This window comes from Trichomycterus rosablanca, chromosome 5 (genome assembly GCF_030014385.1).
Source record: "Trichomycterus rosablanca isolate fTriRos1 chromosome 5, fTriRos1.hap1, whole genome shotgun sequence".
Taxonomy (NCBI): domain Eukaryota; kingdom Metazoa; phylum Chordata; class Actinopteri; order Siluriformes; family Trichomycteridae; genus Trichomycterus; species Trichomycterus rosablanca.
This window is the reverse complement of record NC_085992.1, coordinates 3114000-3132910: the sequence shown is the minus strand read 5'-3', so window position 1 is coordinate 3132910 and position 18911 is coordinate 3114000. Positions and strand designations below refer to the sequence as shown.

At 39.8% G+C, this 18911-nt stretch overlaps 1 protein-coding gene across 1 annotated transcript in view; it reads left to right on the top strand.

The window, feature by feature from the left end:
• The first annotated feature begins 8560 nt into the window (after positions 1-8560).
• wdr17 (WD repeat domain 17) overlaps positions 8561-18911 on the top strand; it is a 58366-nt gene continuing 48015 nt past the window's right edge. The window contains exons 1-13 of the mRNA XM_062995518.1: positions 8561-8609; positions 9484-9612; positions 9826-10009; positions 11207-11437; positions 12552-12803; positions 13093-13215; positions 14340-14527; positions 15561-15729; positions 16052-16143; positions 16305-16387; positions 16475-16561; positions 17465-17629; positions 17713-17915. Coding sequence (XP_062851588.1) covers positions 9490-9612; positions 9826-10009; positions 11207-11437; positions 12552-12803; positions 13093-13215; positions 14340-14527; positions 15561-15729; positions 16052-16143; positions 16305-16387; positions 16475-16561; positions 17465-17629; positions 17713-17915 — 1900 coding nt within the window. The 5' untranslated portion in view covers positions 8561-8609; positions 9484-9489. The remainder of the gene's footprint in view (positions 8610-9483; positions 9613-9825; positions 10010-11206; positions 11438-12551; positions 12804-13092; positions 13216-14339; positions 14528-15560; positions 15730-16051; positions 16144-16304; positions 16388-16474; positions 16562-17464; positions 17630-17712; positions 17916-18911) is intronic.

Genomic DNA, 18911 nt, shown 5'->3' with positions numbered 1-18911 from the left:
CACTCATAAATAAAGTATAAATTCGGGATAAATAAAGTATTTGTCTATCTATCTATCTATCTATCTATCTATCTATCTATCTATCTATCTATCTATCTATCTATCTATCTATCTATCTATCTATCTATCTATCTATCTATCTATCTATCTATCTATCTATCTATCTATCTATCTATCTATCTATCTATCTATCTAATGTGGTCAAGCGTCCACATACTTTTGGCCATGTAGTTCTTTTGTCAGTCTCAACACACCCTAAAGCACAGAGAACAAATTTGAACAGATGTGTTGCGCCATCTGCTGGTAAAGTTATAAAACTTAGTTATTAAGTGAGAAAAAAAATCGCTTAAACCAATTTTATCAATCGCTTACTCTTGGTCAGGGTCGTGGCGAATACTGAGCACAAAGCAGAAATAACCTGACCAGGACACCGATCTATTGCAGAGCTTTAGCCACCCAGTCATGACTGTGTTGTTGTTGTTGTTGTTATTATTATTATTATTATTATTATTATTAGCATTATTATTATTATTATTATTATTATTATTAGCAATGGATAATTTCCCTGAATAAACTTAAACCACTTATTCTCTAAACGATGTCACTTTATTTTCTAGTTTTTCTTTATAGTATAGTTATTAATGTATTACATGATTATATTATTGTGTTTTACTTCATATTTGTATATCAGACCCCCTAGACATCCCTTACTTCATAAGGAAAAGAAAGATACTGCTACTGGGAAATTGTGAACAATATAGAAGAATAAACAATAAATATAAATAAATATATATTTATTTATATTTATTGTTTATTCTTCTATATTGCTCACAATTTACCAGTAGCAGTATCTTTATTTTCCTTATGAATAAAACAACAACTAGACAGACAGACAGACAGACAGACAGACAGACAGATAGATAGATCTATAGGTGCTCTGTCGAAACACCTCCAGGGTATGAAGTGGGTGTATATAACTAATATACTGTATAACTAATGAATTTCAGTCTATTGGAATCATTTTATAATAGCATTTTATATACTTAAGCTTCTGGTAGTTTCTGACTATTTATCTTACACTGGAAATAAATAAATGAATAAAGGTTCCTGCCACATTTCCACAGAAAGGATTTTAGTCCTACTCAGTGCTTAATCTCACAATCTCACAAATGCTGTTTTTGGTTGGGCACAGATCTTATGAGGCTTCCCAGAACAGTGGAGTGGAGAAGAGTAAACTTTGAAATGAATGTGAATGTTCTGCAGTGTCCACATACTTTTGGCCATGTAGTGAATTTCCAACATTGCCTGTCAGGATCAAACAAAGAGGCGCAGGGAACAAATTTAAACAGATATTTTGCGCCATCTGGTGGTAAATTTAAAAAACTTATTTATTATTATAAGGAAAATCAGAATCAGAATCTTTAATTTGGCCAAGTAGCAGATGTACAAGGAATTTCTCTTAACATATATACATCTAATAAAATGGAACACTTTATATAAACACAGAATAAACAACGCTACAGCGACATCAATACAGCATCAGGCAGTGTGCAATAGAAATGTGCAGTAGAGTTATCTAACAAACTTCAAGTTAGAAAAGATAAAGATTATTAAATAAATAAGGTGTGTATGTGTAAAACCATGTCCATTCTGTTAAAGCGGAGGAATGTGGGAATAGTCCTTGTTACGTATGGTAAATAACAATATTATTATTATTAGTAGTAGTAGTAGTAGTAGTAGTAGTAGTAGTAGAAGTATTACAGTTACAGTATTTTGCGCTATCTGGTGGTTAATTTATAAAACGTATTTATTATGAGAAAAAAAATATTATTATTATTAAAATTATTGTTTATTTTATATATCACATATTTATATGTATTTTATATATTATTTTTATTATTAACAATATGAATTAATTAATTTATTGTCATTATACTATTATACAAAATACAATGACATTTTCTGTGCAATGTGCAATTCAGCATATTAATAACTTCAATAGCTTTTTAAATATGCATCAAATTGCTCCAAACAAGTTGTATTTTATCAAGTGTCACCCACATTACATACTACAACTCTTATACTGACACTTTTACCCTTTATTACATAATAAAAAAAAAGATTTTTATTCATAACTTCAAAAGCATTCAAAGTATTCAGCATATTAATAACTTCAATAGCTTTTAAAATGTTCATCAAATTGCTCCAAAACAAGTATTTTATCAAGTGTAACCCACATTACATACTACAACTCTTATACTGACACTTTTACCCTTTATTACATAATAAAAAAATTTATTCATAACTTCAATAGCATTTAAAGTATTCAGTATATTAATAACTTATATTATTAGCTCAGAACGTAATTTTGTTAGCTGGGTTCTTATATGTTGTTTTTATTGTACAGTACACTATGAGGCTCCATGGAAATCACGTGACTTTTCACAAGCTGTGTGTATTTTCAGTCAGGTGACGTCACGTGGTCGCTAACGCTTTAGCCGAGAAGCTAAATGGTGTCTAATGAGATAAACGGAACAAATACAGATATTTGAATGTAAACGAGCACTATACGTGTTGTTATTAATTAACATTAAACTCATTTTTAGTTTTAATATAGAAGTATTACATGTATAAAGGTAATAAATCCTGGCCAATTGAGAGAGCTACTGTACACAATGTTGTCATGGTTACCGCTAAGCTGAACCATCAGCGGTGTGAGGATCTGCACTGCATTGTTTACCTCTCATGAGGCCTCACATTACTGTATAATAATATAATATCCTCTCACAACGACTTTAATAATAAAAATCGATTTAATTATTTATTAATGAAACAAAATCAGACGTTTAGGAGCCGAAATAGATTAAAACCTGATATAATTCGGCTCTATTCACTTGCATTCATATTGAATCTGTCGCCCCCTGGTGGCTGAGATCAGCAGTGCAGTTCTGTATCTGCTACAATGTGGATGAGAAGGAAGTGACCACCAGCAGCAGCAGCAGCAGCAGCAGGATCTCCTCGGATCTATAAATCCGATCTGTTAGAATAAAACCTTCATCTTCTCACATACCTGCCGAGGTAAGATGCAGCTTTACTTGCACACCTCCTAAATGCATGATGCATGCGTTCGTTTTACATAAATACATGCTCATCTAAGATTCACATGGCATGTCGAATAGCAGGTGTCTGCAGCACAGACTGGCTGCACTGGGATTATACTGGAGATTATGGGTTTACCTGGACATGCATATGCAGCAGCACAGAAAGAAAAAGACAGACAGGAATGGTTTATCAGAAATATTAGAGAAAGACAGTGCGTTATACAGTTCTGAATCAAGCAGGATGCTGAATCGACTCTTATCGTGCTGAAATAAATCAGTCTAGACTCAAGTGGACAGATTAACCCGAGTTTATAAGATATGATTGCGTTAGAAATGCAAAACTGGTTTATTTGCTGTTTATTTTATATTATACAAGGTGCATATTCATGACGTGCGTTGGCTCCTCTCATGAAACTGGGTCAAATCAAGTTTTCCATAGCACTAATGTCCTGGTATAAAGTGGCTTGATTTTAATGTTTGTTTATTTACAAAATTGTGTGTTAAATACAGTAAAGAAGCATGAGAGAAAGACATTCAAGTGCATTTAGTTAGTTAGTTTTAACCTTTTACTATGCACGGCATTATTTTATAATATATAATCGATAGTTCTGAATCCACCTGGATGTTCATCATGCTGAAATAGGTCAACAGAGACACAGCAGGACAGAATATTATGAGTATATAAAACAGAATTGCATTTTAAACTGCAGTATTCCAGATTTTGCTGTTGCACATTTCATGAGGTGTGTTTACTTTATTCCACAAAATGTGACAATTCACGTTTATAACAGTATAATAAAGTACTAATGTCATATTGAGACGTGGCTTAAATCTACCTACTGTGAATAGCAGGTTTAGTTTACTTACGTAATTGTGTATGCATGAAAAAAGTCTTAAAAATACACCAATCAGCCATAACATTCACTGTCCACTTTATCAGCTCCACTTACCATATAAAAGCACTTTGTAGTTCTACAATTACTGACTGTAGTCCATCTGTTTCTCTGCATGCTTTGTTAGCCCCCTATCATGCTGTTCTTCAGTAGTCAGGACCCCCACAGGACCACCACAGAGCAGGTATTATTTGGGTGGTGGATCATTCTCAGCACTGCAGTGACACTGACATGGTGGTGGTGTGTTAGTGTGTGTTGTGCTGGTATGAGTGGATCAGTTTTTAAACACCTCACTGTCACTGCTGGACTGAGAATAGTCCACCAACCAAAATTATCCAGCCAACAGCGCCCCGTGGGCAGCGTCCTATGACCACTTATGAAGGTCTAGAAGATGACCGACTCAAACCACAGCAATAGATGAGCGATCGTCTCTGACTTTACATCTACAAGGTGGACCGACTATGTAGGAGTGTCTAATAGAGTGGACAGTGAGTGGACACGGTATTTGAAAACTCCAGCAGCGCTGCTGTGTCTGATTCACTCATACCAGCACAACACACACTAACACACCACCACCTGTGGGGGTCCTGACCATTGAAGAACAGCATGAAAGGGGGCTAAAAAAGTATGTAGAGAAACAGATGGACTACAGTCAGTAATTGTAGAACTACAAAGTGCTTCTATATGGTAAGTGGAGCTGATAAAATGGACAGTGAGTGTAGAAACAAGGAGGTGGTTTTAATGTTATGGCTGATCAGTGTATATATGACAAATAAAAACGTTCCATATCTTAACTTCTGAGCTACCACTTACCGAGTGTGTGTGACCGAGACTCCCATGAGCGACTGAGATCCAACGAAGCAGCTTTTCCTCACATATTAATGAGCAGAATTAAGCAGTGATGCACTGATCATGCCAGACTTGATCTGCAGGGTGATGATTATAGTTTAATCTGCTTCTGGTACAGTATCTTGTTTCACCATCTTTATTTCCACCCAGCTGAACTGAGTCCTAATTAACGTCCCCTGCTTACAAAAACACTCCATGTGCACAGAGCAGCTGGTGGTCCGTTCAGCAACGTGTGTGTGTGTGTGTGTGCGTGCAAAGGTATAAGAAAATTACATTAATGCCCCCCCCCACACACACACACAGTTAAGTTAAGTGACACCAGGTCTCCACAATGTGAGCATTTTACTACATTTGCGAACATGAGAGATTAAAGTTGGCTTGATGCTTGATTAGACGTGTGCAGTGATGTGCTCAATCTATCATGCAGCCGAGGCAGTCAAGTAACGTTTTACACTGCAAATAGCAACCTGTCTCCTGTCTGAGGCAAACCACAAGTGGTTTCATCTCAAACCGCATACTAGTGCACTAAACACACTCAGTGATGCTAAATTAAGCTTAGAAAATTGATGCAAACAGGTCAAGTGTTGTTAATTACACTCATAATCAGTTCATAATCATTTTTTAGGTATGCAAAGCTATTGTTTTAACTTGGGGGAGTGTGATGGACTGGCAACCTTTCGCCCAGTGAATTGTACCCACCACGACTCGAATAGGATGAAGCGGTGGTAAAACAAACAGTGAATGAATGAATGAATGAGCTCAGAAATCAATATTTGGTGGAATAACCTTGAACCGTGATGCCAAGTTCACACTACACGACTTTCCAAGTCATCAGGTCGCTATACAGTTCACACTACACGACTGGATCTCTTGTAATCGGGAGCCTTTCAGGTCGGTGTGGCTTTCACACTACACGACTGATCGGTGATAGGGGGTCACACACTACACCATCTATCACTAACTGGAATTGCAGGCGAGCTTCTCCGGTCTCCCAAACTACGTTCTGTCATGAAAACACACGCGAGAAGTGACGAGGGGTTTAATGATACCACGTCCAAAAATGCACGTCAACAAGGAGCGAGCGATCAAAGTTTGCGCGCCGATGTGCAGCGTAAAATCAAGGAGGAAAAATAAATTAATCTGAGAGGATTTGGCAACGCGAGCAGCAGGGATTGTTCTGTAGTGTGTTGGAGGTTAATAAATATTTTTTGCAATGCAGCGTGGGTGTTTTGTAGAGAACGATAAGGTCAGAAATACTGTAAAACTTGTGTGTGCTGATGTATTCTGATATAAACTATATTACGCCCCTGTCCCACCTATTTACACTCCTCCCCTGCGTTTCCCCTCACACCGTATCTTGCGTTCTCATATAACTTCAGTCGCAGAGTGCTCGGCTTGAGTTGTTGAGTAGTTCACACATAGCGGTTGAGAGCTGAGCAAACGCAGAGTTGCTCCCGAAAATCAGGGCAAAAATTGTGTAGTGTGAACCAGGCATTAAGCATTTTAGTCTTGTCCTTGGTCTTTCACATTGCTGTTGGGTAACTTTATGCTACTCCAGGCGCTTTGTTTGATGGCCTCAGACAATCCACCTTTCTCATTGTCAAATTCGAAGGGATTTGAGTGGGGTTAAGATTTGGAGGTTGTGCTAGCCAAGGAATTAAGTGTTTGTCTCATCAGGATGGCGAATATTTTATATTATGTTGCCATATTGCTAGAGTCCTTTAAGAGCTTAACATTTAATTTATCTCTCTATGTCCTCTGCTTGCTCCCATTAGGGGTCGCAGGTGGATCATGGTCCGCATTATTGATTTGGCACAGTTTCTATGCTGGATGCCCTTCTTGACACGACCCTCCCTATTTATCCGGGCTCTATGTATCCTAGCGGACAGGCTAGGTACCGGACCGCCCCACCTGGGGATCGAACCCAGGACCTTCTTGCTGTGAGGCGACAGTGCTACCCACTTAGCCACCGTGCCACCCAAGAGCTTAATATTGAATGAATATGTATATATTGCACTAACACACCCCACTAACACAAGTCATCGGGTCTCGACCGCCACCTTACACATACCCAGTCATGTCTGTATGTAAAGACGCGTCTGATCTATAGCACTGCTGAGGATTCAAACCTTTGCTCGCATCAGTAGTCCAAAGCAAACCAAAAGTGGTTTCATCTCAAACCGCATACTAGTGCACTAAACAGTTTATCAAAACACACTAAGTGACGCTAAATTAAGCTTTGAAAACTGATACAAACAATTCATACAGGTCAAGTGTTGTTTATTACAATCCAAACTGAGCACAATACAATTTTTTATATTACATTTTAGTTGGTGGCTTAATGGACATCAGTCCTTGGAATCTAAATAGAATTCTAGTGTGAGCAGGAATGTGAGGATTGGACAGGTCTGACCGTCCTTATTAATATTTGGACACTACAAACAAGAATTCAGTGGGTCGTAAGTTATCTAGTATATAAAGTTGACCACTCAAATTGTTACTGTATAACTCTGACTCTGCATGTGTTCTCTTCGCTCAGTGTTTGTCTTTGGCTCCAGCCCACCACGACCTTGAACAGGATGAAGTGCTTAGTGAATATGAATGAATGAGTGATGCAGCATGAATCTCCTTGACCTCCGAGGACGTGTTCTTACTCGCAGTCATGATAGACTCTCATCACTTGAAATGAGTCTTCAGTCGTCATTGCCTAGGAAACGATGCACAAGTGTCCTCAATGTCTCTCTCTCGCTCTCTCTCGCTCTCTCTCTCTCTCTCTGTGTGTTTCTTGATGTCTCTCGCCCATCTTTCACCAAACCAAATGGGAAGTGGGCTGTGGGTGAGATTGCAGACTGTAATTCTGTCTGATTACAATCTGCATAAGCACAAACACACACACACACATTATCATCCAAGCACTCGGGTATCCTGGAGTGTCCTTGAGTTCAGTGTCCAGAAGCAGTGCGAAAAATGACATCTGTGTGTGTGTGTGTGTGTGTGAATCACTTTGAATGATAATTATTCTGAATAAGTTTGTGTACGACAAAAGCGACATTTATGCTTCATCAGAACTTTTTCTAAGAACTACCTGATCAGATCTTGAATGGAGTCGGACTTTCCGTCCATCTGCGCCTCCATGCCCCCTACTGACCGGCACCTGGCGCAGCAGGTGAGCAGGTCACACCCCCAATAAACAGCTCATGTGTTTCGGCCACACCTATTATTAACAGGTGTTTGGAATCAGCCATAGCAAATAAATCGTGTCCGTGTGCACAAAGCGAGGTGCATGAATGCATCTTTTAAAGATTTTTGCATGGAAGGACTTTAGGGGCGTGCAGAGGCATTGTGGGTAGTCATGTGTAAAGCGTTTATAGAGGAATGGAGGCTGTTATAGCACCAAAGATTGGATCTCCAACGAGTTCATGGTCATACACACTTTTGGCCTCATAGTGTAAATTAGATGTGTGTGTGTGTGTGTGTGATGGGTTTGGTATCAGAAGGAGTTAAAAGAGGCTCCGCTGTTGCCAGGCTACCGGCAGAGCCGTACCATCACTTCCAAACCCCGTCAATGAGTCTCGCTCTCACGTTCATCACATTCATGCGCTCACGTATCCGGCCGCCGCCCGCACACACCTCGTACCTCGTCTCCCGTCGTCGTCATCGTGGATAAAGAATCTGCTTTTGGTTCTTCTGTGAGGGTCTGAACTGAGGGATGAGCGCAGACGCGGAGACGCTCGGCTGGTTCCGCAGAAGAGACGATGAGATAAAGGTACGGCTGCTCAGACAGACAGACAGAGACACAGACAGAACGGAGGCTTGTGTTTCGTTTATTTTGGGTTCTGTTTACGTATCGTCTGATAGCGAGAGGTGCTTCATCACGCTGCGACCGTCGTCTGCACAATCCTCGTCCTCAGTCATCTCCAGCCGAACATCAGCCAGCCTCTTGATTCTCTAGTTTTTCTATATGCCACAGACCTAAAAAATGAGGTCTCCGGTGTACACCGATCAGCCAAAACATTACGACCACCCCTCATAAACTGTGCCTGGCAGTGTGGCTCAAAAGTATTGGGACAACACTTCTTATGTTTGCTGTGTTTCAGACACAGCTATTGCTAACAGGTGTAACTGCACTACATACAGTAGTTCCCAGCTTAGGTGTAGAGGTATTTGTGTAGGGCAGCACGGTGGCTCGGTGGGTAGCACTATCGCCTCACAGCAAGAAGGTCCTGGGTTCGATCCCCAGGTGGGGCGGTCCGTGTCCTTTCTCTGTGGAGTTTGCATGTCCTCCCTGTGTCTGCGTGGGTGCTCCAGTTTCCTCAAACCATGTAGTCAGGTTAAGTGGAGACACTAAATTGCCGCATAGGTGAATGGATGTGTGTGTGTGTGTGTGTGTGTGCCCTGCGATGGACTGGCGTCCTGTCCAGGGTGTTACTGTGTGCCTTGCGCCCATTGAAAAAGCTGGGATAGGCTCCAGCACCCCCCCGCGACCCTAATTGGATAAGTGGTTAAGAAAGTGCTCATGCAGACACATACTTTTGGCGATACAGTTAATCTGTTTACTGTCACTGAAATTTCAGCAGACTGTAATTCGGAGCAGAATGGACTGAGACCTTGACGTGAATCTGTTGTTTGTGTTTATTCAGGTGAAGATGTCGCAGGTGAAGCAGGTGGGACTCTTAGCTGCTGGATGTCAGCCGTGGAATAAAGATGTTTGTGCTGCTAGTGGAGATCGATTCGCTTACTGCGCCACCCTCGCTATATACGTCTACCAGGTACCAGCGCTCGCTGCTTCCTCTCACCATTCGCTGCTTCGTCCTGCCACACATTCCCACAGACACCCTCCGAAATCTTGTGGAAAGCCATTTCAGTAGAATGAACACTGTTATCAACAGGCTCAGTTCAGGCGTCTACATACTTTTGGCTTTAGTCATGTATTGAGATCATTAAGCTTCTTAAAATATTTCCTTTTTTTGATCTCTGTTCAGCTGGACCACCGGTATAACGAGTTCAAGCTGCGGGCGATCATGTCCGAGCACAAGAAGACCATCACGGCCATCTCGTGGTGCCCACACAACCCCGACATGTTCGCCAGTGCCAGCGCGGATAATCTGCTCATCATCTGGAACGTGGCGGAGCAGAAAGCCGTGGCTCGACTGGACAACACTAAAGGCATCGGATTCCCCACATACGTGTTCCAAAACCCACACTGAGCATGTTTACGTTCACTCGTAATTACATGAATTATTAGCAAATACAATAATATTAATTATACCAATAATAATATTAATAATAATAATAACAACAACAATAATAATAATAATATTAATAATAAACATAATAATAAGAATAACAACACCAATAATATTAATAATAATAATAACAAAACAACAATAATAATAATAATTATACCAATAATAATATTTTTAATAATAATAATAAAAATAACAATAATAATATTAATATTTATAATGAATTATACCAATAATAATAATAATAAATATAAATAATAAATAATAATAAAAATAATAAATTATAATAATAAATAGTTAGGATAATATTTATACCAATAATAATATTAATAATAATCACAATAATAATAATAATAATAATTATAATAATTATACCAATAATAATAATAATAGTAATAATTATAATAGTTATAATAATTATACCAATGATAATAATAATAATAATTATTATTATACCAATAATAATAATAATACCAGTATTTTATTTTATTATTATTTATATTATTATTATTATTATCATTATTATTACAATAATGATGATTGTAATAATAGCAAAATAACAATAATAATAACAATAATAATAATAACAACAATATTAATAAATAATAATAATAACATTAAGAACAGTAATAATAACATTAAAAATACTAACAAAAACAGTAATACCAGTTAATACCAATAATAATAATAATAATAATAATAATACATTGTTGTCAAATACTTTCTAGAAACTACTGTGTACTTCCCCAAAATAAATGTCATAACCCAAATACACTTCAGCTGTAACTCATGGACAGATGCCCGTCCTTTTTTTTACAGTTTTTCAATGAAAAGTGCTCTAACACGCTAGCACAGCACTGAGTGTTCGAACTGTTCAAGAGTCGGGCGCCTGGTCCGGCGTCCACACAGACACAATCTGTCGTGTTTGAATAAATGATTTATTACACCTGTTAGACATTGCTGTGGCTGAAACACATGAATTCAGTAATTAGAAGGGGTGTCCCAATACTTGTCTATATAGTGTAAATCTGTTAAAATTGAACAGTAAATAAATCTAAACGTTTATGTGGAGTTTAAGTGATGAACTGCAATTATTTATGTTTTGCTGTCCCTGCAGGCATCCCCACCTCTATAAGCTGGTGCTGGAACACGAGCGACAGCGTAGCGTTCGTCTCACACCGCGGCCCGCTGTACGTCTGGGTCATTTCCGGGCCCGACTCGGGGGTCACCGTACACAAGGAGGCCCACAGCTTCCTGTCTGATATCTGCCTGTTCCGCTGGCACCCCATCAAGAAGGGCAAAGTGGTTTTCGGCCACACGGACGGGAGTCTGTCCATCTTTCAGCCAGGTGATGTAATAACCACAATAATCACGTGATCCTTTAATTCCATGATGTGATGCAGTAACAGTGGGAGGTAGCGGAGGTTTGGTTATTCTGCACATACGAATTTCAGAAGATTTCTAAACCTCATTTTATTTTGATCAACCGCTTTATCCTGGTCAGGGTCGTGGTGGGTGTGGTTTCTCTGTGGAAACAGAGTTATTGAATTATTATTATCTACTGAATCTCAGTTGGAAAGTAACCTTGATATTGTAAAAAGCACTAAATAAATAAAACATTATTATTAGTATTATTAGTATTATTATTGTTTGTATTATTTTTGTTATTTTTATTACTATTATTAATAGTATTCTTATTATTATTATTGTAATCATTATTGTCATTATTATTATTATTATTACAAATAAAATTATTATTGTTAGTATTATTTGTAATTTAAATTTTTTTTTATTATTACTGTTTTTATTATTATTATTGTTGTTATTATTATTAATAGCATTTTTATAGTTTTTATTGTTAAATTATTACTGTGTATTAATAATATAATTAATATGATATATTATTTTTATTACAGCCATTATTATAATTTTATTGTTATTATTATTATAATTATTATTAAGATTATTATTATTATTAAGATTATTATTGTTATTATTATCAGTATTTTTTTTTATTTTTTTTTATTGTTACCATGTTTATTTTTATTATTATTTTATTATATATTATTAATAATTATAATAATTATTATTATATTATATTATTTTTATTACAGGCATTATTAATTTTATTATCATTGTTATTAAGATTATTATTATTATTATAATTATTATATTATATTATTTTTATTACTGACATTATTATTATTATTTTCATTGTTTTTATTATTGTTGTTAATTTGCACTTTTGTAGATGTTGTTTATTTATCATTTAATGCTCTAAATAAGTCATGAACCCCTTTAAAAAAACATCCACATCACATCACTAATAGATAAAATCAAATATGTTCCAAGTGGAGAAAATAGCTCTTACTGTGTTCCGGTGGAATCTAAATCCTTAGAATTGGCATTATAACTTTTGTTTATTAGCTTTTTCCACTAGTTAATGGAGATGTTTTGTTTAGGCTCAAAGAACCAGAGGCACGTGTTGCGCCCGGAGTCTCTGGAGGGCACCGACGAGGAGGATCCGGTCTCTGCGCTGGAGTGGGACCCTCTCAGCAGCGACTACCTGCTGGTGGCCAACATGCACAACGGCATCAGACTGCTCGACACGGACTCGCTGACCTGCGTGACCTCGTTCAGTTTACCCAGCGCTGCTGCGTCTGTACAGTGCCTGGCGTGGGTGCCAACCGCACCGGGAATGTTTATTACTGGGGGTGAGTGAGAAACACCACAGGGCGATTATTAATACAGTAAATACACTGAACACTGAGCGTACAACGTGGGTCGCATGCCACTATTCCTGGCTTTGTGATGGTTGGCTGCATAGATGGGTCAGCTTTCTCAAATGTCCCTAATCTTGAGGAGTCTTGTAACTGAGGGACTTCATGTTGCTCCTTCTCTGTTCTGGCCATCTCGTACACTTGCTCAGTGGTGATCATCTTCCTTTTTTTTTAAGCAGTAGCAGGTCTTTCACTGTTGATTTTGGTTTGCTCCCGTGTGCAGACTCTCAGGTCGGCGTGTTGAGGGTGTGGAACGTCTCCAGAACGACTCCGCTGGACAATTTTAAACTCAAAAAGACGGGATTTCACGCTCTACACGTCTTAAACTCTCCACCAGCAAAGAAAGGTCTGATTTCTATTATGTCTTTATTCCATTTTCATCTTTATCCTGGTCAGGGTCACGGTGGGTCATTTTTTTTTTTTGCCTGGGATCACATGCAGTGACACACATAGAAATCAGTACACAGCAAGGCTTCATATATCCACCCTGTCTTTAGACATAGCCATCATGTCTGTATGTTGAGACCAGTCCGGCCGACAGCACCGCTGGGTATTCAAACCCTGGATTCCAGCTGCGCCACCCAGGCACGTTTTCTATTGGGTCGCGACTCTTGGACGGGTCGCAAGCCAAAAAAATAAGCCACAGACAAAAATAATAATAATTAAATAAACAGTGGCGGCTTTGTGTTACACCTTGTAAACCACAGTGGGACCAGATTGCCACCGTTTTTATTAATTAACTATATTACGTTTTGTGTTTTGTTTTGATGAATTTGATGTGTTGCACCATATAGCCAAAAGTTTGTGGACGCAGTTGTAGCCTACCGCTTGAGGACCTGGACTAATAATCGAAAGGTCGCTGGTTCAAGCCCCACCTTGGATAAAAGCGTCTACTAAATGCCATAAATGTAAATGGACGGTTCTCCCAAGTCTTGCGTTCAGATGCTGTAGCCTCACCTGTTTCTAACAGGTATATAAAATCAATTATGTGCTCTAATGTAGTGGGAACGCTGGACCTCCTCTAAAACAGACTGGTCAAACTGGTTAGTTTATTTACTTGAGCACAGTCATGCTAGAACTATGCGAAAAGTTTAGTTTGCAGATACTTTGTGTGATTGATTCCACACACCTGTTAGCAACAAATGTGTTTAAAGGCGGAGTGTCCACATATTTTTGCCACATACTGTATTTTGACCCATTCTTAAATACGTTCTACACAAAATTTACATTTTTGGCATTTAGCAGACGCTTTCATTCAAAGTGACTTACAGTACTGTGCCAGTATACTGTCTAAGCAATTGAGGGTTGAGGGCCTTGCTCAAGGGCCCAACAGTGGCAACCTGGTAGTGGTGCAGCTTAAACCAGTGACCTTTTAAACACTAGTCCAGTACCTTAACCAATAGGCTACAACTGCCCTGAACATAATAAGAACTTAAATGTCAATAGCATGTGTTGATGTCTCGTGTCCAGTCTCTAGCTCGACGTCCCCGTCCAAAAACCACTACACGTCCTCCACCAGCGAGGCCGTCCCACCCCCCACGCTCTCTCAGAACCAGGCCTTCTCCCTGCCGCCCGGACACGCCGTCTGCTGTTTCATGGATGGAGGAGTGGGATTGTATGACATGGGGGCCAAGAAGTGGGACTTCCTCCGAGATTTGGTAAAAATTTGCTGTACCGCTCTGTGTTACCGGTCATTTAACCCACCGCAGTTCAGCCCTGCTTATTTATCCAGCTGATGATGTTTTATTTCCACCCTTTCAGCCTACAGCAGGTTATCCCTGCTAATTTAACCTACAGCATTTGGTTTAGACTCAGTGTAGTTTATAATTCACCAGGGTTTTAGTCGGAATGAAGCAGTTAATAAAGACTGGGGCAGGTTTATGCCTAGTTCACACTACACGATTTTTGGCCAGATTTCGCTCGGCGACCGGTCGGCGATTGATTTTCCGGGTCGGGAGCAACTTAGCGAGCGCTCGGCGACTGGATTGAGTTTTCTAGCACGCCAGATATCTGATCTCAGACGGGCAACTGGGAATGAGTGACATGTCGAACAGCCAATGAGAACACAGGATACAGCGTGAGGGGAAATGCAGGAGAGGACAGGGGACAGGGGCTTAATTAATATAGTTTATATCAGGATACACCGGCACACACACGTTTTACAGTATTTCTGATTTGATCGTCCTCTACAAAACATAATACCCACGCTGCATTGCAAAACTTACTACAGAACAAGCCATATACTGTTCGTGTTGCCAATTCCACTCAGATTCATTTATTTTTCCTCCTTGATATTACGCTGCACATCAGCGCACAAACCCTTTGATCTCTCGCTACTTGTTGACGTTCATTTTTTTGGACGTGGTATCATTAAACTTCTCGTCACTTCTCACGTGTGTTTTGGTAAAAAAAAAAAAAAAAAGAAAGAAAGAAAGAAAAAAAAGGAGACCAGAGAAGCTCGCCTGCGAATCCAGTTGGTGATGGATCGTGTAGTGTGAAACCCCCTATCGCCGATCAGTCGTGTAGTGTGAAATATACACCGACTGAAAGACTCCCGAGTGCAGGAGATTCAGTCGTGTAGTGTGAACTGTACAGCGACCTGACGACTTGGAAAGTTGTGTAGTGTGAACTTGGCATTAGAAGCACAGATGTAAGTGTGTGTGTGTGTGTGTGTGTGTGTGTGGTTTTCAGGGTCATGTAGAGACCATATTCGACTGCAAGTTCAAGCCGGATGATCCGAAACTCCTCGCTACGGCCTCGTTCGACGGAACCATCAAAGTGTGGGACATTAACACGTTAACGGCGGTGTACACGTCCCCCGGCAATGAAGGCGTCATCTACTCGCTGTCCTGGGCTCCCGGTAAGATACACACTAATGTACACTGTGTGGCCAAAAGTATTCGGACACCTGACCATGAGGCTATTAGAATAGAGTGGACAACAGCCAGTCTACTGGGAAGGCTTCTCATAGAACGTTGGAGTATGTCTGTGGGAATTTGTGCCCATTCAGTCAAAAGAGCATTTGACTCTCAGCCCGATCATTCCAAAGCTGTGCTTTCTGCTTATTGCACTTCTGGTTAGATGCTAAACTGCATTTCGTTGCCTTGTACTTGTACATGTGTAATGAAAATAAAGTTGAATCTAATCTAATTGTCATAATTTCTCCATACCACTACCTAAAGGAGACCTGAACTGCATAGCAGGAGCCACATCTAGGAACGGGGCGTTCATCTGGGATGTGAAGAAGGGCAAAATGATCACAAGATTTAATGAGGTGAGTAAAGAACATTTTATTATCATCAATTACAACTAATTTAATTCAATATGATGCAGTTTATTATTAAATAAAGGGTTCAGTTTAATTTTGAGGTGTGGCTGATTCGAGATCATTATTGTTATTATTGTTGGTGTGTATGCTGTGCGTCTGTGTTCCAGCACGGTAAGAACGGAATCTTCTGCATCGCTTGGAGCCACAAGGACTCGAAGCGTATAGCGACGTGTAGCGGAGACGGGTTCTGGTGTGTAGCCGCCGCCCGTATTCACATTTTAAACTCGGTTCTCTACCTACAGAAGTGACCTCAGTGTTTTTACTGCTTTTGTTTCAGCATCATTCGAACCGTCGATGGGAAAGTGCTTCATAAATACAAACATCCAGCGGCCGTGTTCGGGTGTGACTGGAGTCAGAACAACAAGTGAGGACTTCAGCATAACTGCACTGGAACCATGACTGACTGTCTGTCTATCTGACTGTCTGTCTGAGTGAATGTCTTACTGACTGTCAGTTTGTCTGTCTGACTGACCAACTGTCCAGATGTCTGTCTGACTGTCTTACTGACTCTTACTGAGTCTGGATGACTGTCTGAATGTCTGTCTGTCTGAATGTCTATCTGACTGTCTGAATGTCTGTCTGAGTGATTGTCTGTCTAAATGTCTTACTGACAGTCTGAATGTCTGTCTGACTGACTGAATGTCTTACTGACAGTCTGAATGTCTGTCTGACTGACTGAATGTCTTACTGACAGTCTGAATGTCTGTCTGACTGACTGAATGTCTTACTGACAGTCTGAATGTCTGTCTGACTGAATGTCTTACTGACAGTCTGAATGTCTGTCTGAATGACTGCATGTCTTACTGACTGTCTGAATGTCTGTCTGACTGATTGTCTGTCTAAATATTTTACTGACAGTCTGAATGTCTGTCTGATTGTCCAACTGTCTTACAGCCTGTCTTCCAATCTTTTTACCACACCCCAAAGGTGCTCCATTAAATTTGGATCTGGTGACTGGAGAGTAAAGTACGCTAAACTAAACAAGTTAAAAATGCTGATGTAGCAATTATAGGATGGTCAGTTGTGACAATAATGGAATAGTCATCAGCAATACTTAAAATAGACCATAACCATTAACAGACTTCGATCATGGAACACAAGGGTATAGTGTCTAGGACTCTAAAACATTGAGCCCTTAGAACAAAGGGCTCATAAAGCTTTGGAATTACAGATTACATGGCTTTGGGAATATTTGGCTTTACATTAAAAATTACCGTTAACTTTTCAAAATGTTTCTCATCATCTCACCTTATTCTGTCTTTCTCAGAGACATGATCGCGACCGGATGCGAGGATAAAAACGTTCGGGTTTACTACCTAGCCACGAGTTCGGATCAGCCGCTGAAGGTGTTTACAGGCCACACGGCCAAAGTGTTTCACGTACGCTGGTCTCCTCTCAGAGAGGGCATCCTGTGCAGCGGCTCAGACGACGGGTAATTCAACATCTCCGGCTTTCATTTGTCTGAGGGGATTTTCTGATGAACCCTAGTGCTAACGTTAGCATGTGTGTGTTCAGGACGGTGCGTATTTGGGACTATACGCAGGACGCGTGCATTAACGTGCTGAGCGGCCACACGGCGCCCGTCCGGGGTCTGATGTGGAACTCGGAGGTTCCATACCTGCTCACGTCGGGCAGTTGGGATTACACCATCCGCGTCTGGGACACCAGGGACGGAACCTGTCTGGACACTGTCTACGACCATGGAGCAGACGTATACGGTACTGCATTTAGTCTCTACAGGTCACAAAATGTTTGTGTTGGCACTTTAGATCTATAGATCTTAAAAGTTCATTCACTGACTGTATACATCATGACCTTCAGTCTCCCCCGGGTTCGTTCTACATCTGTGCAAGTGCATTTGCATGGCTTCTGTTATAGCATAATTGTTAAATCTGATTATTCAGTATCGATCTCGTATGCTATCAAATGTCACTCATATTAAACCATCAAGAGCAAAAAAGTTTGCTTTGGCATTGCTTTGGAAAGCTCTAGGACTTCAGTGAACCACAGTAGCAGCCAATATTTTTAAATAAAAGAAACAACTGTTGAGTTTATACAGATGTGGTCCACCTGTGTGATGTGTTTTACTAGGAGCGCTGATAGTTCAATGGTTGTGGTACTAGACTAGTTTAAGCATCTCCTATACTTACAATAAGTGTATGTGTCTGTCTGTCTGTGTGTGTGTGTGTGTGTCTGTATTTGTGTGTCTGTGTCTGTCTGTCTGTGTTTGTGTCTGTGTGTGTGTCTGTATCTTTGTCTATCTGTGTGTATATGTGTTTGTGTCTGTGTGTGTGTTTTTGTGTCTATCTGTGTGTGTCTGTCTGTCTGTGTGTGTCTATCTGTCTTATGTGTCTAACTGTGTGTGTGTGTCTGTCTGTCTGTGTGCCTGTTTGTGTGTGTGTCTGTGTGTGTCTCTGTTTGTTTGTGTGTCTGTGTATCTGTGTGTCTGTCTGTCTGTGTTTGTGTCTGTGTGTGTGTCTGTATCTTTGTCTGTGTGTATATCTGTGTTTGTGTCTGTGTGTGTGTTTTTGTGTCTATCTGTGTGTGTGTGTGTGTCTGTCTGTGTATCTGTGTCTATCTGTGTGTGTCTGTGTGTATCTGGTCATCTTGTGTTTATGTCTGTTTGTGTTTGTCTGCATGTTTTTGTGTGTGTCTGTCTGTCTGTCTGTGCTTGTGTCTGTGTGTGTATGTATCTTTGTCTATCTGTGTATGTG